The sequence below is a fragment of the Lithobates pipiens genome, unplaced genomic scaffold (assembly GCF_037356315.1).
Source record: "Lithobates pipiens isolate NorthernLeopardFrog02 unplaced genomic scaffold, aLitPip1_a1.2 Scaffold_1, whole genome shotgun sequence".
Taxonomy (NCBI): Eukaryota; Metazoa; Chordata; class Amphibia; order Anura; family Ranidae; genus Lithobates; species Lithobates pipiens.
The window spans coordinates 172327199-172354539 of NW_027507685.1; the positions used below are offsets into that span (position 1 = coordinate 172327199).

Genomic DNA, 27341 nt, shown 5'->3' on the forward strand with positions numbered 1-27341 from the left:
TGTAGTCCAAATCTGCAAAAAGCACTAAAAATGCATAGGTGTGAATCCAGCCTAAAATAGGATTGCACCGATACCATTGTTTGTTTTTAAAGACTAAGTAGGACTACCAATACTTTTTCTCAAGTAATCACCAATTTCCAATGCATATTTTTAGGGTCATGTGACTGTTTCCGATTCACATGATAGGCAAACCTAACTGGCCTTCTATGGCACCAGTTCACATATGTGTGGGCGGGCTAGCCGCAGTACAAGTAAAAGTACTCATGCAAATGCTTAGTATCGGCACTGAACCTGATATCTGTCTTTGTACAACGCTAGTTTAAAAGAAAAAAAAAATATATAAGTTAGTGTAATGCACTGCAATCAGCACTGAGGAGATCCAACTGCACCGCACACCAGCAGATGTGTTGTAACCAAGGATGAGCTCAGGCGTGTTTGCAAATCCACGTGCCCGCGTCTGCCAGGAAGCTGACACTCGGCAGCGCAAATCACAGGTAGCAAGACATTTCCCGATCTGTACAGCTACGGATTGGGAAATATCTCACTCCCTGTGATTAGCGCTGTGGATTGCCAGCTCCCCCCTGAAAAGTGGCAAATGTGACACCGGGGGGGCGATGGGGGAAGGGGGTATCTGAAAAGCGGAGGTTCAATTTTTGTGTGAACCTTCGCTTAAAGCCACTACAATAAAAACATTCCAATCTATTGGTGGGAAAATATCAGATAGTGAGCTCAACCTGGGAGGTATGGAATGCCTCAACATCAACACCCATAAAGTGGTTGCTTTCAAGTCCATCTGCATCTATAATTTCCACGAAACCTACAATGACTGTGCTCTCACCCACGTTTAGTTGTGTTATGTTCTTTGTGTTTAAATCGATTTCACACGTTTACATCAATCTTGCATGCCTTCGCAGTAGTAACATACATGAGAATAACTCACTGCTTGTATGGAAACCCAGTAGGATTGGGCTGGGTTGTGCTGTCTCCCGTCTCCTTGGCACAGATTGTTCCCAGATGGGGTGCCCGAGGGGTGGAGTGACACCACACACCCTATACATGGTACTTGTATTTTATAATGTTCACTTATATCTGATAATTTGCTTTGTCAAGCACCCTTACTCAAATGCTTATCACCGTGTATTACTGCATGACAGACTGTTTAATTGTTCCCTTTTGTTCACGTGAAAAAACATAAAAAAAATAAAAAAACACACACACACGACGATATGAAATGGAGGAGTTGGGATGTTTTTATTTCAAACGTTATGTGCCCCAGTGTCTGTTACATAAAAAAGCTGCCGATCTGTACCTTATATCAGAGCTCTTCCTGGCGCTCATGCGATTCCTCGGCTCTCTACTCAGCTATAGCAGGTGGGCCAAGCACTCCCTCTGACATCAGCCGGGGAGGAAAGAGAAGAGAGGGCCGAGGAGTCATGTGAACGCCGGGAGGCATTCTGATATAGGGTACGGATCGGCATCTTTTTTATAGAACACATAACATTATGTTACAGAGGTGATGGGATGTTTTCATTGTAGTTATGATAGCAGCAGGAGGAATGGGGGCAGGCACTGATACGAGCAGACAGGCAGGAAGGGGGGGGGGGGTGACAGGGAAGGACAGTCAGGGCTGGGCTCAGGCCTGCCTTCTCTGAATTGGCCGTCCAGAGGAGGAGCGCTGACTTCACCTTGGTCACCATTACAAGAAACATCTCCTGTGTTCTCGTTTAACTGCTTCCCGACCGCCTCACGCAGATATAATGCGGCAGAAGGGCACGTACAGGCAGAATCACGTACCTATACATTGTCCTTTAAGAGGACGTCTGCCGGGAGCTTCATGAGCGTGATCGCGGGTCACGCGGACTCGATGTCCGTGGGGATACACGCAAATGTCTCACGGAGAGGAAGAAGGTAGAAATGCTGATGTAAACAAGCATCTCCCCGTTCTGCCTAGTGACACTGTCACTGATCAGCTCTCCCTGTAATTGGGAGCGGTGATCAGTGATGTGTCACATGTAGCCCCCCCCCCTTAGAATCACTCCCTAGGACACACTTAACCCCTTCTCACTGCCAGTCACATTTACACAGTAATCAATGCATTTTTTTATTGCACTGATCGCTGGATAACTGAATGGTCCCAAAAAATAAAAAATAAAAAAAAACGCTGATCACCGCCATTACTAATAAAAAAATAAAATATATTAATAAAAATGCCATAAAACTATCCTCTATTTAGAAAAAGCTATAACTTGCGCAAACCAAACACATTGCGATTTTTTTTTTTTTTTTTTTTTAAGAAAAATTATGAAGAAAACGTATTGGCTGAAACTGAGGAAAAACGTATGTTTTTTTATATACTTTTTGGGAATATCAAAGCAAAAAGTAAAAAATAATGTGATTTTTTTTAAAACTGTTGCTTTTTGTTTATATCGCAAAAAACAAAAAAAACAAAAAAAACACAAACAGTTGATCAAATATCACCAAAAGAAAGCTCTATTTGTGGGGAAAAAAGGACGTCAATTTTGTTTGGGAGCCACGCCGCACGACACTGCAATTGTCAGTTAAAGCGACGCAGTGCCGAATAGCAAAACAACGCTCTGGTCTTCGGCCAGCCAAATGGTCCGGTGCTTAAGTGGTTAAAGACTGGCTTTGCTGACATCCCTTCTGGCTCCAGATCCTGCTTGCTGTTCCACTACATTGATCCCTGACTTCTGGCTTGGCTGACTGCCCGTTCCGGTTACTGAACTTTGGCTATGTTTTGACTACGTTTGTTATTTTTACTTTCATTACTAAACAAGTGTAATTTAACTGTAGTTCTGTCTCGGTCTAATTCATGGTTTCTGACAAGGACAGAGCAGGCTGCAGCTGACCGAGGCAAGTAAACTGACCACAGTGTCAGGGCTTAGCAGCCATGATAAACCGTGGTCAATGTACGGGGGGGGGGGGGGGGGGGGTGGGTATAACCAGGCAGGATCAGCTAGGGTTTTTTTTGATGATAGAATGGGCCAAATTACACAGCACAATCACTCTGCTGTGCTTCATGCTTTAAGGGAACTCTGTCGTTTTTAGTTTTTATTTTTGTAGGGTAACAAACGCTTTAGCGCATAGAAAAGGTTAAAAAATAAAATAGACACTTCAGCCTTTACAACCACCTTAAAAACAGTTGCGATATCGGCTGTCTTTTTTTTTTTTTTTTTTTTTTTTTTTTTAAATGACAGCACTGTGAAAGGATAGGAGCCAACTAGGCTCTACTGCATGCACATGTACTGAGAGGGAACAAGCTGACAGGAGGAGAGAACAGAGTGAGCAGATGATAGCTAAAGGAGAAGCGTATTGATGTCACAAACGTCACCTCACACGTCAGGTCACCATGCTCTCTTTCTCCAGTCTGCTTGCTCTGTTGTCTATTGTAGTGCACTGGCTATACTGACACTGCCGCTGGGCCCAATCTGCCACCCATGCAGGTTTAGGTACCGTGTCCCCAAATGCAGTTCCGGGACACACTTCTGTCAAATTGGGACCAACAGTTGTGTATGTGCAGCCATTGCACACCGACAGACATGAATGGGACTGTCATACATACACTCAATACCTGTGCCTCCCATGCAGGCAAACATGGCCCTCTTCACGGATGTATGTTTCGATACACACGTGTGAACGAGACCTAGAATTTAACAGCAGATGGAAAAAAAGGGGAAGTGTTCCCATTTGCATAAAAAAATTAAAAACACCACTATTGCTCATACACAGTGCTTTAGCAAACTAAATGTACATTTACTTTAACGTATCACCAATGTGTGTGCCCAAGCTGTCAAAATAGGTGTAATATATTTCTCCATATGTCTCCAAGTAGCAAATGGTGGACACAAAAAAAAAAAAAAAAAAAGTGGCAAGAAGGTCAGCAGTTGGAAATTCCGGTTTCACAATTCACAGAACATGACTGGTTGCAGCAGCTGCCCACCAACTACAAGCCTTTGTGTGCAGCAATCTGCTGGTTTCCTTCACAAACAGGACATATTTTAAACTGTGAATGGTATCTGCAATAAAGGTCTGCATCCGTTCCCAACTTTCTGCTACACGTATCTTGCCCTAAAACAATCACGATTTACCAAAGCGGAAAAATAAAATATTGTGTGGGCATGGTGTAAAAGATGCGTAAAAAGCTGAGTTCTGACAAATAATGAAACTTTGGTTTCATTATTCTACATCCTATTGGCTGGATGTAAGCTGCCATTATAGGCAAAAAGCCAGTGTTTTTTTGTACTGGGTTATAGTAGAGGAAGCTAGCTGCGAATTAGAAAATAGAACTTTCCAATGTGTCGTTTGGGCTTAAAAAAATAAAATAAAAATAAAAACCTTCTGTGCCGTTATCAACCTGAAACTTTACATAGTTGGTAAGGTTGAAAAAAAAAGACAAGTCCAACGTGTGTGTGTGTGTGTGTGTGTGTGTGTGTGTGTTTATATGTCAGTATTACATTGTATATCCCTGTATGTTGTGGTCGTTTAGGTGCTTTAATCATTTTATTAAATTAAATTATCGATGCCCCCCGCTGAAACCACCACTTGTGAAATTTCACATTCTTACCACTTACACCGTAAAGAACCCCCTACACAGTTTCTGGTTAAATCGCTTTTCCTCCAATATTTTAGTGAATGTCCGCATGTCTTTAAAATTCCCTTTCACAGAAAAAAAATAAAGTTTCATCCCTATTGTGGGGTCACCAGTATGGCATTTGTAAATTGAAATCATATCCCCTCTCAAGCATCTCTTCTCCAGAGAGAATAAGTTCAGTGCTCACAACCTTTCCTCATAACTAATATCCTCCAGACCCTTTATTAGCTTAGTTGCCCTTCTTTGTACTCGCTCCATTTCCAGTACATCCTTCCTGAGGACTGGTGCCCAGAACTGGACAGCATACTCCAGGTGCGGCCAGACCAGAGTCTTGTAGAGCGAGAGAATTATTGTTTTATCTCTGGAGTGAATCTAATTTTTAATGCCAATATTCTGTTTGTTTTGATTGCAATTGCTGAGCCTAGCATCTACTACTAGGACCCCCAGGTTCTTTTTCATCCTAGATTCCCCCCAGAGGTTCCCTTCCCCTCCCCCAGTGAGTAGATTGCATTGACATGTTTGCCACCTAAATGCATTATTTTACATTTTCTACATTAAATCTCAATTGCCATGCAGTTGCCCACTCCCTTAAAGTGGTTATACACCCTCCCCTACAACTTTTTCCCATGTGAATCAGCATAAAAAAACCCTAATGAACATGGCTTGTAGATATCTCCTTACTTGCTTAGCATTGTTGTAATCCTTTTTGTTCTTTAGAATGACGTCACTGAGCGTGCCCAGATTTACGGCACACTCTCCATGTCTTATCAAGTAAATACTATGAAATAAACATAGGGAGTGTATGGGAGTGACGTCATCGCGGCATGGCAAATCAGATGGCCAGAAGATGCGAACCCGGAAGGAAGACCGGATAAAGATGGAAGTGTCTGTAAGAGCTCACGGCGTGGCGGTGCAGGGCTTTGTTCTGAGGTATTTCATAACGTGCCAGAATGTGATGCATACTAGCACATTATGCCTTTACTTTGCAGGGCTTTAAAAAAAAAAAAAAATAAAAAAAAAAAAAAAAAAATCAGCAGGAAAATAGTTGAAGGGAGGAGAATAAAGCGTTAAAAGGAGTTGTAAAGGCAGTAGGTTATTTATCTTGATGCACTCTATGCACCTCCTAATTACTTACCTGAGCCCCATCTCTCTCCAGCAATGTCCATGAGTGTCTTAACGGTCCAGGACACTCCTCCTGATTGGCTGAGCCACATCAGCGGCGCTATTGGCTAATGGATTAACAGCCAAGGGGCCGTGTCCGGGCTCGGTGTCTGAATGGACACACAGAGCTGTCACTTGGCTGGGGTGCCCCCATAGCAAGCGCCTTGCTGTGAGGGCACTCAACAGGAGGGAGGGGCCAGGAGCAGAGAAGAGGGACCTGAGGAGAGGAGGATCAGGGCTGCTCTGTGCAAAACCAGCTGCACAGAGCAGATAAATAACAAGTTTGTGATTTTTTTTTTTTTTTTTTTTAAACAAGACTTTGTTTACTCTTCGCCCTAATTAAAGTGATTGTAAAGGGTTAAACATAAATAATATTGTAAATAAAAAAAATTGCTTCTAATATATATTTATCTGCAAATCTAAGCCAACTCCTTTGATCTGCAGATGAATTAACAGAATTGGACAAACGTAACATCAATCTCCGAAGATAAATGGCGCCTGCGTCGTGAGCCCAGGAGCAAGCCCCACCATCCAAGTGGACATAGGGCTGCACATAATTAGAGGGCCCCTCGCAGGCTCGCTTCGGGCACGGGCTCGCTTTGCTCGGCTCTCTTTATTCTAACCCTATGTTCACTTGGATGGTGGGGCTTCAACCTGGACTCGCGGTGCAAGCGCCGTTCATCTTCGGATATTTTTGGAATCTGTTTGTCATGTGTACTGCACAGGGGACACGATTTGACATGACACCGGCAATTGCTGTACAGGGGGGGGGGGGGGGGGCAGCAGCAGGGCAGAGAGACTGGACATTATACAAATATCCTATGTATAATGATGAATTTATTTATTTATTTATTTTTGGACCCAAAAGTTTAGAATAAAGCAAAAGTTAAGCCAAAAAAAAAATAAAAAAATAAACATAAACGGACATTACCTTTATTGAGATGTGTCCCTTGTGCTTCATTTATTTGACCAATGACTAATGTGACATTGCACTAATAAATTGGTCTACTGTATATGTTTGATACAGAGTACTGGTGATGAACCCAATGCCTTTCACTACTCATAGGCTAGCCTTTATCACCTTTAATTCCCTGCAATCAGCCGGGTGGGTTCAGATCAGCGGAAGTTCCACTTTAGGGTGGAACCCCGCTTTAAAGCGGAGTTCCACCCATTTTATGCATTCTCTATGGAATCCCCTTTGCGCATCCTTTTCCCAATGCAAATCCTTTTTTTTCCCCTGAAATGGAAATACTTTTGAGATGCTTTTCTCTCCTGCACTTCCGGCAGTCCCTGCCTAGACGATTACCTCACTAGGCAATTTGCAAGGGTTCCTGGGATACCAGCATCATGTATTCCAGGAGTCCTTCCTTGTGAATTGCCTACTGCTGAAATCTCACATTGGCAACCTGTCAGGAAGGCTGAGAGCCACACAGCGGCATTACTGCGCATGTGGGAGTTCGGGAGGTGCATGCTGGGTAGCCAGCTGCACGGTAATCCCAGAAATTAAGACATGAGGGCTTTAGATGCCCACAGCCAACATGGAACCTGCCTGCTTCCGGGATCTGCTAGTATTAAACTATTTTTACAGAAAGAATAAATAAATAAATAAAACACATGACAGGTTCTAAAACAGGGTTGCCCAATCTTTTGAAGAGCGAGGGCCACTTAAGCGACTTGGTAACCCAGTCGTGGGCCACAATGAGCGGAGCGGGTGGATGGCATATCCGTGTCCACGCTGCATTTGCAGCGCAGACACAGATGCAGCCCACGATACTTTTTGACGGATCGTATTGGAGGTAGAACACAAGTCGGTTTATGTCTGCCACTACTTAGAGGTGAATGGAGGGTCAAATTGGTCGCACTGACCGCGTGAAAGGGGTCCAAGGCTGCTTTCACACTGATGCGCTGCGGTTTGCCCACACCACGTGTGCAACGCAGTGTACCTTTGGCTTTCCAGCAGATTGCAAGACTTCTATTATATTCTGCAGGTTTGGTGCACTTTCAGAAAGCTCACCAAACTCGCAGGTAATAGAAGCATATGGCTCAGTGCAGGTAACCCGCAGGTAAACTGCTCTGCACCGGCCGATCAGTTTGAAAGCAGCCCAGTAACCACTGCAGAACAGATATGCCCATATATACACTGATTTTAGTAATAAACTGACCTTTAATAACGTATTCTTTCTATTCATTCCCAGAGCAGGAGGTCGTGGGCCACATCAGAGGGCTCTGCGGGCCACTGGTTGGGCATCCCTTTTCTAAAAGTTCATGTTTGAACAAGTACAGAGCAGTCAAAGAAAAAATTAAGGTGTCTGGGGGGACTGAAACTCAACTTTAATCATGGGGAAACCGTGAGCCGTGTGTGGTCTGTTATTTGGATAGTAGAATGCTGGTGACGTCTCATTGTTTTACTGAGAATTTTGCAGAATCATCTGCTTTAGTAATCATGAGCACCCATCTACCACCATGAAAAAAGAGTGTGGTCCTCATCTTTTGATGCCTTGTGCTCGTCTTCTACGGTGGAGGAAGATTTTCACTAAATAGAAGAATCAGCACAAGGGACACTTCCTAAATGATGTCCCATGTGCTGATTTTTGTTTTAGCTGCACTTAGGCTTTAATATTTAATATTTTCGTTCCTTAGCCAGCAGGTGGATTTCTTGGCTACTTTTCACATTCTCAGTTTTATCCATTTACAGCCCGTTCTCCGTTTATATACAGCAAATTGTCCCTTATAAAATGGCTCATTGCGTGATTTCAATGAGACAGAGTGCTGCAAGACCAGCAGAAAGTCTGTTGCTCTGGCTTGTTACCCAACCCAAACAGCTTTAGGAATGCTTTGTTATTTAATGAAAAGTTTATTTTTAAAAGCACGTACATCTATTTTGTAAGGTAAAAAAAAAAAAAAAAAATAAAAAAAAGCATTTCAATTAGGCGCTTTTCAAACTTGTGCGACCTGAAAGTCGCTCGACTTAAAGCAATGCCAGTGTAATCTTGGAGGTCTATGGACCTCAAGATGCATTAAAATCGGACAAAAAGTAGTGCAGGGACTACTTTGAAGTAGCACAGATATGAATAGTACTCACTGGAAATCGTGGAGTATGACTTGTCATGCGACTTTGCAGTCTCAAGTCACAGGATAAGTCGCAAAAGTGTGAAAGGAGCCTTACTTGACTACCTGCATTTTATGGCTTCCTGACAACATTTGTCAACAGAGTAGAATGGGGGAGCTTCTTCCCATGAAGGGGATTTTCACCACGAGACCTCCCCAAAGATTTTTTTCAGCCTCCTGGCTATTTGTCACACTGCTATGCCTCCTTCCTAGACTGGCTCTCTCGATCTTCTACACATACTCCATCTTTGTCTTGACCGTTTACTATTGCTTAGATTAAAAAGCACGGTTGGTCTGCGACGTGTTCCGGGCCCAGGTAGGCCTGCGGTTGGTCTGCGACGTGTTCCGGGCCCAGGTAGGCCTGCGGTTGGTCTGCGACGTGTTCCGGGCCCAGGTAGGCCTGCAGAAGTACTTCCAATAGACTTACGGACCCCCAATGAACCCTGCACCTTCAATAAATGTGAGTTTCTAACCAAAAAAGAAAAGTATGCAAATCAGGATAGTCGGGGGTTAGTAACTTATTGCATTGAAACAAGGGGGCAGCATAACAATTGGGAAACTAGCTTTTACATAAGATAGCTTTGGTATCCGCCATGTCTCTTTGGGGAAAGGTTTATTTCAAACTTCTAAGGCGAGGATGATACATAAAAAAATAATTTCTCAGAAAAGGCAGATATAATGAAGGTGAAATCACAAACTTAAACCATTTTCCCAATGGTCTCTTTATAACACTTACAGCATGTAACCTACTTTTAACATGTAGAACGTAATTTTTTTTTTTTTTTTTTTTTTTAAACATAACGGAAAGCACAGGAATGGAACCTAATTTTGTAATTGCCTTCAGTAAAAAGAAACATGAGCAGACAGTGAGGACTGATTTAACATGCAGCTAGTAATCCCATCCCATTCCGTTTTTAGGCCTCAACATCTAAAAGGGAAGCCAAGGTTTAGTATGGTAACATAGGGGACCTCCATCAGCAAGAATCAGCCTCAGCAAAGAAAGTCTCAGATTTCAGTAAGGGTATACCACTCCAAGGGACCTTTTTTTTCTTAGATAATGAGTAATCTGAAAACTAAGATTCAAAAGCTGAAGAAAAAACTTGTGCCACAAAAAAAGTTTAAGTGATGATGAATGCAGTGTAACCCAAAGATAGGACTTTATTACTAATTTAATGACATCTAAGCTGAGAAAAAGAACAGAATCTAGTACTGACAGAAAACACAGGCTGCCATTGTGGACTTCAAGATTTTACCCATTGTTTGTTTGTTTCAGTACCCAAATCAATCATCTGGGAAAAACATGCAGCCAGCATTTTCATGAGAGATCAGCAATAGCAGTCCACCAATATTTCTCAGAATTAGTTTTCTTTAAAAAGGGCTACTGTAAGAACCCAGGCACTTTTATCCCTGGTTCACACTGCTGTGACTGGTGATACAAAGTCACATTACAAGTCAAAACATATTCATTTCATTGGGTGTCGTCTTAATTGCTGCTAATCAGGTTGCAGCGACTGTGCTCCGACATGCACCATTAAAAAACCTTCTGACTTTACAACTCCTTTATCTTTAAAGCAGTTAGTTGTAAACCCTTACAGACCACTTTAACCTACAGGTAAGCCTATATTAAGGCTTAACTGTAGGTGTTTGAAATATCTCCCAGACCTACACGGTCTAGGAGATATTTGCAAATCGGTGTGCAGTGATTTCTTCTGCACATCCGTCGGAGTTAGAAATGGCATGCAGTGCCATTTCTCGCTCGGGTCATGCTGTGACTGGCGGCTCCCGCGTGATGTCACACGACTCTGGCCTGTTACAGAGCCAGAGTTTGCGGGCCCGCAAAGGAAGGGGTGTGAAGAATGTACGCTCGCTGCTAGCAAGGAAGACAGGGACATCGCGGGCTTCTCCTGCAGGTAAGTGCCACATAATGGGCTACTATGCAATGCATAGTAGCCCGTTATGCTTTACCTTTGCAGGGAAACAAAGAGAAAGTAAAACCCATCAGGGTTTACTTCCTCTTTAATGCATTCTAGGGATTGACCGATATTGTTTTTTCAGTGCCGATAAGACACCGATATTTCGGCCATCTCTCAGGCCGATAGCTGCTATGTGCCAATATTCTGTACATTTAACATTTTACCACTGTTATTACTGTCAGAAGGAATGTAAACAATGTCACAAGGAATGTGACAGTAATAGGCAGTGACAGGTTCTCTTTATGAAGGGATTGGGGGCCTTTAAAACCCCAAACCTATCCTCTTCACAGTATTCAAAACATCAAGATGAGCGTTTTTGACGCGAGAGCCTGGGTGTGCGGCGGGGGTAGTCTCCCCCCTCCTGTAGCTCGTAAAAAAAAAAAATTAAAAAAAGCTCAGCGGCTGCTGAGCCACATCAGTTATTACAATGAAGCTGACCATCCACTCTAAAGAACGGTAGCGGGGCGATGCTTGCAGCTGCATGCATCACACTGGTAAAACCCTAGACCCAATATTTGTAATATGGGTCTAGTTTGCGACCGATACCAATTTTTGGGAAAATGCCAATATCGGCCTGCAATAGCCATCCTTACCGATTTTCGGTCAATCCCTAATTCATTCTATGCATTAAGATAAAAAGCCTTCTGAGCACAACAGCCGCCCCAGCACCCCCTAATACTTACCTGAGGTCCATTTCTGTGCAGCGATGTCCATGAGTGTCTCAGCGGTCTGAGGTGCTCCCTCCTGATTGGCTGAAACAGCAGTGGTGCCAATGGCTCCCGCTGCTGTCAAAGTCACTCAGCCAATCAGGAGAGAGAGGGGTGGACCCGGACCGGAGCTCCATGTCTGAATGGACACACGGTGCTGTGACTCGGCTCGGGTGCCCCCATAACAAGCTAATTGCTGTGGGGGCACTCGACAGGAGGGAGGGGCCAGGAGCACCAAAGAGGCACTCAAGAATAGGAGGTTCCAGGCTGCTCAGTGCAAACCCACTGCAACAAAGGAGGCAAGTATAAAAAAAAAAAAATTTACCCAATAAAAACAACAAGACTTTACAATCACTAAAAAAAAAAAAAAAAAAAAAAAAAAAAAAAAGTCACAAGGAAGTTGTTTGTCTTATCTTTGTAACATTGGCTGCAATTTTAGAGGGTTTTATAAGTTAAGTAAGGCGTCACACTCTGCACTGGTATGCTTTGCCAAAGTCACAAAACATCAAACTTGCATCAAGTCGCAATGCAAAGTCACATTGGAAGTCACAGGACTTTAAGGCTCGTTTCACACTGCTGTGACCCTAAAGTAATCAGAAAAACAAAACAGCCTACTATACCTTACTACTTTCTTTGCCTGCGTTTATCACAGATCTAGGAAAGTGCAAACATTGCTCTGTCCACATTCGGCTCGACTGCCTCTAGATAGTAACTTCAGAATTGGACTATTTGATCCAAAGTCTGTCAGTAGGCAATGAAAGGAATATTTCTGCAGTAAATTCATGCAACCTTTGAAGATCACAAAGCTTCTAGAAGCAAGTAGCGACTACATGTGTTGAGCTACAGTATAAAAAGACCATGGGGTTGGTTTACTGAAGACAAGCAAACTGCACACTCTGCAAGTGCAATTGCCCCAGAGCTTAGTAAATGAGGGGACTTTCTGCTGACTTCCATCATCCAATCATGTGCAAACCTTTTTCACCCTTGCATGTGATTGGGTATTCTTTGCAAAGCGAAGCTTCACCTCATTTATTAAGCTCTAGAGCAACTGCACAGTCTATTTGGCATTTAGTAACTCATCCCTCATAGATCTCTAAACCAGTAGACGATATTAGGGACCACACCAAAATGAGTGGTTAAGCAGGGCTTAGCAGAACCTAGGATTGATATTCTTGTGCATGTCTCTTAGCAGCGAAGGGAGGGATTAAAATAGGTATGTGAACCAAATGCGTCCTTTGTCCTCACTCTATGCTTGGAGTAACAGGGCAGCTATAGACAGGCTACATGGAAAGAAACCCAATGTTTACACTGGTCTGGACCTGTAATGACATCTTACAAAGCTCAAGGAAAGAAGTCAGAAGCGAGTGAGTGAGTGTTCTATATATTTCTTTTTAGAGCTGTGTGATTTTTCCCCTCGAGAAAAAAAATTAATTCTGCGATTTAAAAACAATCCTGGATGATTTGAATTTTTTTTGCTGACACCATGCCGGTCCTGAAGGGCTGCGGGCAGGAGTTTTTAGGCGAGGCCGCAACTTCGACCTAGTCCACAGCGTCCGGCCTTGCGGACCAGACCGAAGCCGCAGCCGCGCCTAAAAACTCCTGCCCGCAGCTCTTGGTGGAAAAAAAAAGTAATCGATTTGACCTCTCAACTCGATTCAAGATTTAAATCGATTTTTTCTCCAGCCATAATATAGATATCTGAATGTATATTCAGCTATACTTTTAGTACAATAGCAACTAGGTTTTTATATACCATCATATGAGTGGTTGCTATGGATCAGGGGCGCAACTATAGGGGTTGTCAGATTTGTCTGCTCACAGATAGGAGAGGCAGGGAGGTTTATAGAAGAACCCCTGACTGGAATACACCCAGGACATTGCTAGGATGCTGCTTAGTGAAGCCTAGTCATTATTTATCACCCCCACCATCACAGGAGTGAGCTCTCAAACTCTGAGCTCAGAGCTACTGCAACAGAGAAAAGGCTCACTCCTGTCATGGTGGAGATAAGCACTAACAAGTAGGCTTCACTTAGCAATGTCCTGGGAGTATTCCAGTCAGGCTTCATGAGGTACATAAAATGTCCTATACCTATAACAATGGCATTATTCAACTTCGGGCAAAGCTGCATAGTTTGTTTTCATCTACAGCTGCCCCTTACCTGCATAGGCAGTTTTTTAGTAAAGGCGAAATAACCCTTTAAACATCACATTTCCATCCATTTAATCGGTAAAAAAAAAAAAAAAAAAAACCTGAGCGGGGCATTTATCAAGTTAACAGAGGTGTATTGACATCTGGTCTGGATGTCTATGCTTCAAACCTCTGGTCATGAAAACATTGAATTCCATTTTTCCACAAAAAGCACTGGCAAAAAAAAAAAAAAAACCCCATACATTCCACCTCAATATTTCTTTTTTCCTCGTTGGCTCCAATTTCTAATAAATGTGAACATATACCTCACCACTGCCTCCAAAGTCAATGAAAGGCACAGTCATAACCCTATGACGTTCCAGGAAGTTCAAAAGCAAACAAACACAGGATTTAGCAAGCCGTGCAGCTTAAAAAACCCCCACACTCTACAAAAAGCCATCTGTAAACTGTGAATTCAACAACACTGGACCAACCTGCAGCTCGCACCATGCGACTTCAACCCAAGTCTCCGTGTCCAGGCCCTTGAAAACAGTTTTGAAGGCCCCTCGGCCTAATTCGATGTCAAATTTCAAAAATCGTCCGCTGGGTGACGTTGCCACGGCTTTCATCTCGGCCTCCTCCTCCATCTCTTTTTCAGTCTTTTCTCTGGGGGTGTCTTTACTGGCCTCCGATACCATTTTGGATTCACTCTTGCCTTCTTGCACCAAGTCTGTAGCATTCGATACATGACCATCCAGTTGCTGCTGGCCACCACAGGAAGGAGCCTTCTCCTCCTCTTTGAGGGGTTGCTCCAATATCCTATCATCCTCAGTAATGTCCACGCTCTTCCTAAAGAATCTTTTTCTCTCGCTAGTGCCTGAAGCAGAACTGGGCATGTCCGCGCTCTCTACGCTTGCCTGTCTGGCCAAGGAAGAGTCCTGAGGGGCCAAATTCCTCTCTGCAGAAAATCCAGCTGGTTTATCAGATTCATCGGTGGCAGGCTCTGCGGAGTCGGTAGCCATTTTCCTCAGATTTGCGGTTCAAATGTGCACTCGATGTAGAAGAGCTAATCCTTTACAAATTCTGCAGAAATAGAAAGTAACATGTTATTAGGATCTATCCAGCAACGTTGAAGTATGTGCATATAACAGCAAGTTACAAAGAACTATAATAAAAGTGCTCCAGGGCAGAATGATAATCATGGCATTCTTCTGTGTATTTTAATATAGACACAGTAAACAAAACCGTGAAGTCAGGACTCTCATAAGCAAGCCAAATTAACTGTTCAGGAAAAGAGAAATAACAACGTAAAACACATGGTCGATCCCGGCATGTTTAGAATTCATGGACTTCTAGCTGTATGCCAGCTAAGCTATGCAGCAATAGCTTGGGGGCTCGGCGATAACAATGTCCCATTTTGTCCCTAAACCATTGCTATGCAATCGCCACCTGAATCAGATTAAGGAATTCAAAAAGCAAAGCACGAGCGATAAGCCTGCATTTTATGTTCTGCATTCAACTGCACTCCTTTTCTATGAGCAGATGGACGTGTGTCAAGCTAAAAATTTTATACGTCAAAAAAGGAGGTAGCAAAACAAGCCTAAAAAAAAAGAGCCATGTAAAAAAAAAAATATATATAAAATAAAATAAAAAAAAGGCGATCATAAAGCAGAACATCAACATTTAGGGCCGGCTCACATAGGAACCTGCGCTTTCCCTGTGAGGTGGATTTTGACAGTCCACTCATTTGAATGTAAAACCAACCATCTGGTGCCAAGATCTATGACCTTTTAGTGCCGTTTCACACAGGGCAGCACGACTTTGCAAGGCGATCTGCACACGACTTCAGCGGCGGCTTGCAAACTGACTTCTGTATAGAAGTTGCCCTGAAGTCGTCCCAAAGTAGTAAAAGTCGCTCCTATTAGAAGGGTTCCATAGTACAGAAAAGAGCGTGACTCGTCAGGTCGGCTAAGTCGCCTGACAAATCGCCCCTGTGTCAACCGGGAGGGTTAGGATGAGGAAGAAAAGAAAATTCCACTTCCAGAGTATTGAGTGTAACATTCCCTGAGTGATTTGTGTATTCATACATATTATAGGCCAGGGATATGCAATTAGTGGACCTCCAGCTTTTGCAAGACTACAAGTCCCATCATGCCTCTACCTCTGGGTGTCATGCTTGTGGCTGTCAGAGTCTTGCTATACCTCATGGGATTTGTAGTTCTGAAACAGCTGGAGGTCCGCTAATTGCATATCCCTGTTATAAGCCAATCGATAATGCCTCATTCCGAACCCCAAATTCTACAATCTTGGTTTGCCAAGTGGTAGTCCACAGCTGCTGTAAATATAACCACCTGGATCCAACAAACGTAACCACTTGCCATCCAGGCCAATTCTGACATTTCACTCACATATGTAAAAATGTGTTTATTTTTAGCTAGAACATTTCTTAGAATCCCCAAACATTAGATATTTATCTGAGACCCTAGGGCAGTGATGGTGAACCTTGGCACCCCAGATGTTTTGGAACTACATTTCCCATGATGCTCATGCACTCTGCAGTGTAGTTGAGAATCATGGGAAATGTAGTTCCCAAACATCTGGGGTGCCAAGGTTCGCCATCACTGCCCTAGGGAATGAAATGGCAGTTGTTGCAATTTTTTTTTTTTATGTCACACTATTTGCGCGATTTTTTAAAAGTGATTGTATTGGGGGGGGGGGGGGGGGGGGGATTACCAGTTTAGAGTTACAGAGCAGGTCTTCCACTAGAATTATTGCTCCCACCTCATGTGTGGTTTGAATTCTGTTTACATATGCGGGTGCGACCTACATAGCCCTTGCTTCTGTGTGCAAGCACAAGGAGGGTTTTTTTTTCCCACACTTTTCCTTTATGATCAATGTAAACATCCCTTGTAATAGGAAATGATGGGTCCTCTTTCCAGAGAGATCAGGGGTCTATAAGTCCCCACATCTCTCCTCTATACTGAAAAGCCTGAGATATCGAAAAAAATAAAATAAAACAACAAGCGGAGTTTATATCCACTGGCGCCAGAAGGAAGTTATGTCCCTTCTGACCTCTGAGGGTTATAAAAATGGCCAGGGACTATCCGGTCCCCAGCCAGCTCTATGGTAAACGGCTGCCAGTTTCATTCTCTCACACACATACATATACAGGAGACGGTCAGAGACTGGGGACGTGGTACAGGAGACGGTCAGAGACTGGGGACGTGGTACAGGAGACGGTCAGAGACTGGGGACGTGGTACAGGAGACGGTCAGAGACTGGGGACGTGGTACAGGAGACGGTCAGAGACTGGGGACGTGGTACAGGAGACGGTCAGAGACTGGGGACGTGGTACAGGAGACGGTCAGAGACTGGGGACGTGGTACGAGACTGGGAACATCACAGCTTTCAGTTCAATAGCTGTGTGTTCCCGGCCGCGCGCCGTCACGTACAGCCCCTCCCCCTTGTCAGGGCACTTTGATAGACAGATAACCCGCAGGATTGGACGGATGATCTATCTGTCTATCAAAGTGCTCGGACAAGGGGGAGGGGCTGCACGTGACGGCGCGCAGCCGGGAACACACAGCTGTGATGTTCCCGTGCTGTGATCAAACAGGTGGTGGAGGCGGCTCTCCTGCACTATAGCACGATATATCTTTTCATGATGGGCGGCACCGGGGGGGGTGGGGTGGTGGGAAACTTGCCGAAATCGGTATTTTCGGCGGCCAAAATTTCGGTGTGATAGATAGATAGATAGATATATATTATATATATATATATATATATATATATATATACACATATACACACACACACACACACACACACAGAAAACAGCATTTCTCCATTCTGCCTAGCAACTAGTGACGCTGATCTCTGCTCCATGTGATTGGAGCAGAGATCAGTGTTCACTAAATGAAAGCCCAACCCCCCACAGTTAGTAACACACCCCTAGGAACACTTAACCCCTACACTGCCACCCACTGGTTAACCCCTTCACTGCCAGTGTCATTTACACAGGAATCACTGCATTTATATAGCAGTGATTACTGTATAAATGACAATGGTCCCAAAAATGTGTCCGCCATAATGTCGCAGTCACAATATAAAAAAAAAAAAAAAAAAAAAAAAAAAAAAAAAAAAAAAAAAAAAATCGCTGATCGCCGCCATTACTAGTAAAAAAAAAAATAATAATAAAAAATTATTAATAAAAATGCTATAAAACTATCCCTATTTTGTAAATGCTATAACTTTTGAGCAAACCAATCAATAATCGCTTATTGCGATTTTTTTTACCAAAAATATGTAGAAGAATATGTATCGGCCTAAATTGAGGGAAAAAATTTTTTTTTTATATATTTTTGGGGGATATTATAAACAAAAAGTAAAAAATAATGCGTTTTTTTCAAAATCGTCGCTCTATTTTTGTTTATAGCGCAAAAAATAAAAACCGCAGGGGTGATCAAATACCACCAAAAGAAAACTATTTGTGGGAAAAAAAGGACGTCAATTTTGTTTGGGAGCCACATCGCACGACCGCGCAATTGTCAGTTAAAGCGGCGCAGTGCCGAATCGCAAAAAGTAGTCTGGTCTTTGACCAGCAAATTGGTCCGGTCTGAAAGTGGTTAATGGGGGTGTACTTCCTTTTTAAGAAGCCAGATACCTAAAGTTAGTCATGTGACCTCCCATCCTGATGATCAAACACGGAGTGAAGAGATCTCATTAATGAGAACAAAGATTCATGATAAAAACTAGAGATGTTCCCACATATGCCCAAGTTACTTTTAAATAAGATTTAGCTAGTTGTGCTTAAGGCTAGGTTCACACTGTCACGATGCGGGAACACTGCGAATCCACTGCGGGTTCCCGCATCGCATGTCTCACGGCGGCAGTTCACACTTCCCTATGCGAACTGCTGGGAGTGTCAGTTAAAAGTTAATGACACCTCCAAATCAGTTCGCATATAGCAGTGCAATCTGCAAACTCGGACAGGAATCAGATCGCATGGTGTGAACACCCATGCGATCCGATTCTGCTGCAGACCAAAAAAAAGGGTCCTGTACGAATTTGGGGCGGATGCGATGTGAATTCAGCCATACTATCTGTATAGCTGAAATCGCATCACACAGAGATCGCATGTGATTTGCACTGCAGTGTGGTGCGAATCACATCCGATTATGGACATCGCAGCAGTGTGAACCTAGCCTTAAGTTTAAAAAAAAAAAAAAAAAAAAAAACACATTTATTTCTCTCTAAAAAAAAATAAATAAATAGTTTAGTAAAAACAAAAATGGTCAAACGTTTGTAGCAATCTAATTATATAAAATATAGTCATCCTGAAGCATTTCCACCACGTTGTTACCAACAATTACAACTAAGAATAAAAAAAATAAAAAATAAAATAAAAAGACACCCAGTGAGCTTTCTCAACTAGGGTTCCTCCAAAAGGTTGTTAGGGGGTTCCTTCAGCAATGTGCAACTTCTGCCACTCAGATGAATAACCCAACACCACTGATATTTTAGCCAGCTGTAAGCATTGAATTCTTCACACTGACCACAAATGTAAGAGGCATCCTTCCCTGTGATCATTACGCAAATGTCTCATGAGTTGTAGATGTAGTCATTTTAAGCACGGGTTCCTTGTCACTGGAAAGTTAATTTCAAGGGCTCCTCCATGTACACAAGGTCATCTCTTAACGCCCATGTTGAACTTTGAAGAGACTAAGACACCGCAATGGTAGACCATGCCAGCAGCTTAGGCCACATTGGACTATAGAGCAGGCCATGAATCAGAAGAACAAGACAACTGAAGATTGCAAAACAAATAGTCTGACAAGTCCTAATTTCAGGCAGAAAATGCAAATGGTCTATAAAGAATTTGAAACACTGCATCTGTGGAACAATCTCACTAAAGCAGAACTGAAGTTCCACTGAAGCAAATTGCGAGCAGGCGGGTTTCAATTGCAGAAGAGACATGCAGTGGGGTTAAAGGGGTTGTAAACCTTCGTGTTTTCACTTACCTGAGAACGAAGCCTCCGAAGCCGTCCTCCGTCTTCATATCTGCAGCTGCCATGGATCCCGGAGTGACTTCCGGGTCTCGCTGTTCTGGCGCTGTAATTCGTCAGAGCAGCGATGACGTCACTCCCGCGCATGCGCACGGGAGCCGACACTCGTGGCATATCGCCGCGATCTGTGGCCTGCCCCGTGCGCGCCGCTGTCTTTTTGTAAATATCTCCTTAACTGTATAGGTTTAGGAGATATTTATTGGCCCTACAGGTAAGCCTTAATCTAGGCTTACCTGTAGGTCAAAGTGGTTTGTAAGGGTTTACAACCACTTTAAAAGCCACAAAGAATATAAATCCAGAAAGTAACACCAAATGCCTTTGCAAACCCAAATATTACTTTGTAAAAGTACCAGTGACATCACCACTTGTACAGACAGCAGGTCCCACCCACTACAGGCTGCCTGTGAGTAGCAGTGACTGATCTTTAGTACAGGAAGTTCCTGCACAGAGGGAAAGTCTCACATTGGATTACTGCACACATCACAGCTTTACAGTGGAACGTTACTTTCTAAACTAACATGAACCATTTATATTCCTTGCATAGCTATAATTAGTAGATAGACAGGAAGGTACACTATATTACCAAAAGTATTGGGACACCTGTCTTTACACACACATGACCTTTAATGACATCCCAGTCTTAGTCTGTAGGGTTCAATATTGAGTTGGCCCATCCTTTGCAGCTATAACAGCTTCAACTCTTCTGGGAAGGCTGTCCACAAGGTTTAGGAGTGAGTCTATGGGAATATTTGACCATTCTTTTAGAAGTGCATTTGTGAGGTCAGGCACTGATGTGGGATGAGAAGGCCTGGCTTGCAGTCTCCGCTCTAATTCATCCCAAAGATGTTCGGGTTGAGGTCAGGACTCTGTGCAGGCCAGTTAAGTTCCTCTGGGACGTGCATCCCATCGGATTCCAGCACCCGCTGTGATTGGACACAGCTGATCGTTTACAGGAGAGGCAGAACGGCGGTCTGTGAGAGAGGAAGAGCGAGACCTTGTGTTTTTGCTAAGCAGAAACACGAATCTCTGTTTTCCTTCAGTCATAGCACTCCCCCCCCCACAGTAAAGCCCCCATACACACTATCATATTTTCTGCTGATTTTTGTCTTCAGATTTACCAAAACCATATAATATGAGGTCACACCTTAGGAGTTTCAATTTGTATGTAATCAGGCAGGCCCAGTAAGTCACACAGTAAGAAAGCCCCCCCCCCAGGACAGTGATGGCGAACCTTGGCACCTCAGATGTTTTGGAACTACATTTCCCATGATGCTCACCTACACTGCAGAGTGCATGAGCATCATGGTAAACAGTTCCAAAACATCTGGGGTGCCAAGGTCCACACTGAACCATTCTATTGCAGTTGATATTAACCCCTTCCCTGGGGGGGGGGGGGGGGGGGGGGAGGAGGGAGGTCAAAAGTCAGCAGCCACAGTATTTAGTTGCTGACTTTTAGTTCCTCTTTAAAAAAAGTTCCCTGGACTTCTTTGACATTCTATATTTTACTTCCCATTTTTAATTTACTTTTTTTGCTACAGAATAAAAAAAAAGTATAATATAATTATATTATATATATATATATATATATATATATATATATATATATATATATATATATATATATATATATATATATATACACATACACATATATACATATACACACAGACACACACATATACAGTGTGTGTAACCACTTGACCTCTGGGAGATTTACACCCCCCCCCCCCCCCCCAGAGCCATTTTTGGGGAGTTTTTGCAACACTGTACCAAAAAAAGTGTATGTCTTTCCCCCGCAAATAGTTTTCTTTTGGTGGTATTTGATCACCTCTGCATTTGTTTTTTTGCACTACTAGCAATGATGGTGATCAGCAACTTATAAAGTGACTGCGATATTGCAGCATACAAAAAATAAATAATCAGATGGTGACATTAATACAGTGATCAGTGCCAAAAATATGCACTGTGACTGTACTAATACTGGCTGGGAAGGGGTTAAACATCTAGGGCGATCAAAGGTTTAAATGTGTGCCTAGCCAGTGTTTTGTGTAGGATGGTGCCTGCTTTTTCTAAGAGATGTAATGGATATGCTTTCCCTGCTTTGTAGAGAAAGAAAATCCATCACATCTCCGCTGACAGTTCTGCCTTGTTTACATATGCAGAGCTCTGTCCAGCCTCTCCTCACCGATAAGTGGGTGCCGGCGGATATCCATTGGCCGACACCCGCTGATAGGCATCTGCTGTGACTATTCACAGTAGAAGCGGCACAAGTGCATTATCACACGTGTGTATGAATGAGATAGATATAGACACACAGATTATATATACACACACTCATGTGATTCTGCACATAACAGTTACCATGTATCAGTAAATCTGCTATGGTGAGGTTAGGAAGTGGATATTATATATTAAACAGGATATCATCAGTCTGAATTTCTAAAAGTTGCTCCACATGTTTAATATATATATATATATATATATATATAAATATAAGCTCCACGGGTAGGATCCTGCATACTCCATGCCCGTGGGGACGCCCACATTTGTCTCACGAAGCTGAACGTGGAGATGCTAATGTAAACAAGCATCTCCCCGTTCTGCCTAGTGACACTGATCATAGCTCCCTGTGATTGGGCACTATGATCAGTGAAGTGTCATTTGTATCCAAGCCCCCAACAGTTAGAATCACTCTCTAGGACATACTTAACCCCTCCCTAGCCCCCTAGTGGTTAACCCCTTCACTGCCACTTTCACAGTAATCAGTGCAATTTTATAGCACCGATCGCTGCAAAAATGACAATGGTACCAAAAACGTGTCAAAATTGTCCGATGTTTCCGCCATAATGTCGCAGTCCCGATAAAATAAAAAAATGCCACTAAACCCCATTTTGTAGGTGCTATAACTTCTGCGAAAACCAAACTCTTATTGTTTTACCAAAAATACTTGGAAGGCCTAAACTGGAGGGGAAAAAAAATAAATAAAAAATTGTATTTTTTTTATATTTATATTATATTATTTATATTATAGCAAAAAGTTAAATATGTGTTCTTTCAAAATTGTTGCTCTATTTTTGTTTAGAGCGCAAAAAATAAAAACCTCAGGAGGTGATCAAATACCACCAAAAGAAATATTTATTTGTGGGGGGGGGGGAAAAATAAAAAATGAATAAGGGGGACGTCAATTTGGTCTGGGAGCCACGTCGCAGGATCTCACGATTGCGAGTTAAAGCAACAGTATCGAATCGCAAAATGTGCTCTAGTCAGCAAACTAGCCTGGGACTTAAGTGGTTAAAACAGCTCCAGAACTGCAGAATATGAAAGATGAAAAAGATAGCATAGCTTTAGCCAACAACATAAAAGAAATATACCATGCATGAAACAACGTACAGACAAATCAATGTTCAAATAAAAGATGCACACAGCAGTCCCCCTGTCATACTACAGCGCCGCCTCCTACCGCAGTCAATAGTGCTGTGTTATATATACTGAGAGTGGGCAACGTCCCAAGATAGCGGGATCCTGTTCCAAAACCAACAGTGATAAGAATAATATGACAACATAGTAATGCTACCAAGCGCTCAATAGTACTTTATGAATCACTTAACCCCATGGCTGCCATAGTAAACCCTTCTGTGTTAAATGAATCCTTTCTGTACATAAAAGCAAAAGCGAATGAAAACTCTAAAAGAATGCAATGGAAAAAAAAAAAAAAACAGACTAGCACAGTGCTACTTCAGCTGATCTACAAAAATAAATAAAAAAAAAGTGCAAAACAAAAAAAAAGTAATAGGCTTAACTCCAAGAGAGGGACAAAAAAAAAAAAAAAAAAAAAAAAAAAAAGGTATACAAATACAGCTACCAGTGAGAATGGAAAAAAGCAGCGATCGGTTTGAGCTCACACCAGCATAATCCCCATAGACTCCTCTCCCCGGCCGGTCCTACACCACGCAGTCTTTGTATGGCAAGTGTCAGAGAGAACTTGAAAGTGCAGAAAGGAGGACAGAGATTCTCTATGGAAGAATACAGGCAGCTGGCCTAAGGAAACTATCAAGTTTAGATACTAGCTAAACCAGTTCTCTCTCATTCTGGGTGAGCTCATCGGGCCCCAAAAGAAGAAACAGAGTTCAGCTACAGGTTATGACCTATGCAGATAGGAAGGCCAGAAACAATCCCTAGCTGCATAATATAGGCGTTCAGGAAACGATTAACATTTTATATAAAACTTTTCACCGCATATGAAAACCACCATTCCCCACGCAAGATGTAGCAAAATGAATTAAAAATATATAAACAAACACACACACACACACACACACACACACACACACACACACACACACTTCCCACGATTAACACAGACAATTCAAAGTGGCACAAAACTCTGAAACAACATCATCCCTTTAAATACTTCTGCTGCTAGCGTTAGTAAATAGATAGGCAGGTATTATTAGTTTTACTTGTTTGAAGGTGATGCTAAAGTCTTTTTTTTTTTTTCTCTATTTCAAACTTACATACCTGCTCTGTATAATGGTTTTGCACAGAGCAGCCCCAATCCTCCTCTTCTCAGGTCCGCCTGCAGTGCTCCAGGCCCCTACCTTCTGTTGAGTGAGCCTCCCCAAACAAGCTGCCTGCTATAGGGGCACCCGAAACCAGCCACTGCTCTGTGTCCAGTCAGCCATGGAGACGCAGCTCAGCCACGCCACTTCCTCTTTCATGACTTTAACAGCAGCAGGAGCCAATGGCACTCTGCTGCTGTTTCAACCGATGAGGGAGAGTCCCCGTATAGCCAAGACTCTCCTGCAACATTTTTTTAGATTGTGAAAGATAATGTTACACTGAGTAGATTGATACCCAACATGTCACACTTCAAAATTGCGCCCACTCGTGGAATGGCGACAAACTTTTAATTAAAAATAATTGTGTCACTTTTATTCCTATTACAAGGAATGTAAACATCCCTTGTAATAGAAACAAAGAAACAAAAGCATAAAAAAGGACCTCTTAAATATGAGATCTGGGGTCAAAGACCTCCGATCTCATATTTACACTAAAATGCAATAAAAAAAAGTAATTTGAAAAAAAATTAAAAACAAAATTCTCCTTTAAGAGCATTGGGTGCAAGTAATGTCTGACGTCACTTCCGCCAGTCAATGGGTGGAGCCTAATGGAGACCATCTTCCCCTTACTCTGCAGCCAGCAAAGAGGACACGATCGTCTCTGCCGCTACTGACAGCTCCAGTAAGTGGCGGAGACGACCGGAGTGCGGCGGGGAGGCTCTCACCCGCCCCCCGATAAAAGCAATCTTAGCGTGAATCCACCGCAGAGACCACTTTATTCTGAAACCAGACCCCTCTCTGAAGAAGAGAATATTGGGGTTATGGTAGCCAACTGCTGTTATAACAACAATATTCCTCTTCAATGTGCCGACATATCGTCATTAGCCGGTCCAGAAGCGGTTAAAAAAAAAAGTTTTTTGTTTTTTTATTTAAAGTTAAAGTGGTGTTCCACAAACCAAAAATAAAAAAATAAAGCTCACCTCTAAATGCCTGTTGCTAGGGGGTCCCTCGTAGTCTGGCTCCTGCCGTCACTTTCCCTCGTGGGCAGGAGGGGCTCAACCCCGCCCCCTCCCTCCTGTTAGTCATCTGGGACACGTGACAGGTCCCAGATGACTGCACGGCCAATCACGGCACTGCTTACGCATGCGCAGTGGGTGTTTGGCTGTGAAACCACAGCCGGTGCCCACAGTTGCAATGCCGGCGCTGCCGAGAGGAGGGGTGGACAAGCGGGCTTCGTTGCCCCACATCGCTGGACCCAGGGACAGGTAAGTGTCCGATTATTAAAAGTCAGCAGCTGCAGTATTTGTAGCTGCTGACTTTTAAAAAAAAAATTTTTTTTTTTAAAGGGAAACTCCTCTTTAAATAGGGTTTTTGCTTTGTGGGGTTCATATACAGTTTTGTTACACCTTAAAAGGAGAAGTACAGCCACAGTTGGCTGTACTCCTCCTATGGATCCCAGTTATTTCTTCACTCCTGTGACTCATTTTCAGCAGACAGCGGGCTGAAGTCTGCTGTCATCAGAGCCGGTACAGACTTGGGCCAGATTGTGATAATGGAGTCGGGATCTGCCTACATGCCTGGAACAGCACCCGGCTCAGACTATCAGCGAGCCGCTGACAGCCTGACACACCCTCTCCCTAGCCCAGGGCATCAGTGAGCTAGGAAGAGCAGACAGTGATATCTGACATTCATTGCCTGTCTGCTCATGGAGTTCTGAGAACCAAGTAATCAGCGGTGTTAGATCATTAGCATTTATGAAAGAAAAGACCATTAGGATTTTTTTTTGTCAGAGGTTTTTGAAATTTTGAACTTTAAAAAAAGCCATTCTGGGACTCTGTCTAGGCCAGTGATGGCGAACCTTGGCACCCCATATGTTTTGGAACTACATTTCCTATGATGCTCAACTACACTGCAGAGTGCAAGAGCATCATGGGAAATGTAGTTCTAAAACATCTGGGGTGTCAAGGTTCGCCATCACTGGTCTAGGCTGATGTCATAACTCTGCTGCAGTTAGTAGGAAACATTTCCTCGGTCGTCATAACTTTAGAGCAAATCACAAGATGAAAGGCTACAAAAAGCAGGAGCTGATCCGTTTCAGAAATTCACTGCCAACAAGCAAGCTGGCATCTTAATCCAGGAAGTAGATACTGACCCTGGGAGGCTTCCAGGAGAGAAAACCAGACAAAGTCATTGTCAGGAGAAATACTGAGATCTCCAGGAGATCTAAGATTCCTGAAGCGTTAACCAGGAGATACATGCACTGGAATTCAGAAGGAACCCTACAGTCCCATTGCTTTTATTCCTCTTCAGGATACTGAGAGCACTGCGCTGCTGGACAGCTGACAGGAAGTGTGCATGTCACGCAGGCAATAACATGGCTACCTGAAGAAGGACCCAACAAAGACTCAGGATGGAATTTTGACAAGACTGTGGCTTCAGGCAAGTAAAAAGATCATTCTGAATGGTTTTTATTTTGTAGTCCAGAGATCAGTTAGCAGGGGGTGGGAGGAGGGTGATCTTCTCTCCAGCGATAAGCTAAAGAAACTCCACTTTTGATCCATGTACATTGCAAGGACGTTAATGTTTTCTGCTCTGAAGGAAGAGCTCTCTTTTAGGTCATGTCTTGTTTAGGACTGATCCTAAGGCTGCTTTCACACTGGGGCGGGAGCGGCGTCGGCGGTAAAGTGCCGCTATTTTTAGCGGCGCTTTACCGTCGTTTTAGCGGCGGTCTGCGGGCGCTAGCGGGGTGGTTTTAACCCCCGCTAGCGGCCGAAAAAGGGTTAAACCCGCCCGCAAAGCGCCGCTGCAGCGGTGCTTTGCTGGCGGTATTGCCGCGGTGTCCCATTGATTTCAATGGGTAGGAGCGGTTTAGGAGCGGTGAATACACCGCTCCTTCACCGCTCCAAAGATGCGGCTAGCAGGACTTTTTTCACCGTCCTGCCAGCGCATCGCTCCAGTGTGAAAGCCCTCCGGCTTTCACACTGGAGTGAAAGGGGCCGGTTTTTTTCAGGCTCTACACAGGCGCTATTTT

General features: G+C 43.3%; 1 protein-coding gene across 1 annotated transcript in view; it reads right to left on the bottom strand.

The window, feature by feature from the left end:
- Positions 1-27341, bottom strand: part of WNK3 (WNK lysine deficient protein kinase 3) — a 214588-nt gene that overhangs the window by 177868 nt on the left and 9379 nt on the right. Inside the window, exon 2 of the mRNA XM_077478893.1 lies at positions 14181-14769. Coding sequence (XP_077335019.1) covers positions 14181-14708 — 528 coding nt within the window. The 5' untranslated portion in view covers positions 14709-14769. The remainder of the gene's footprint in view (positions 1-14180; positions 14770-27341) is intronic.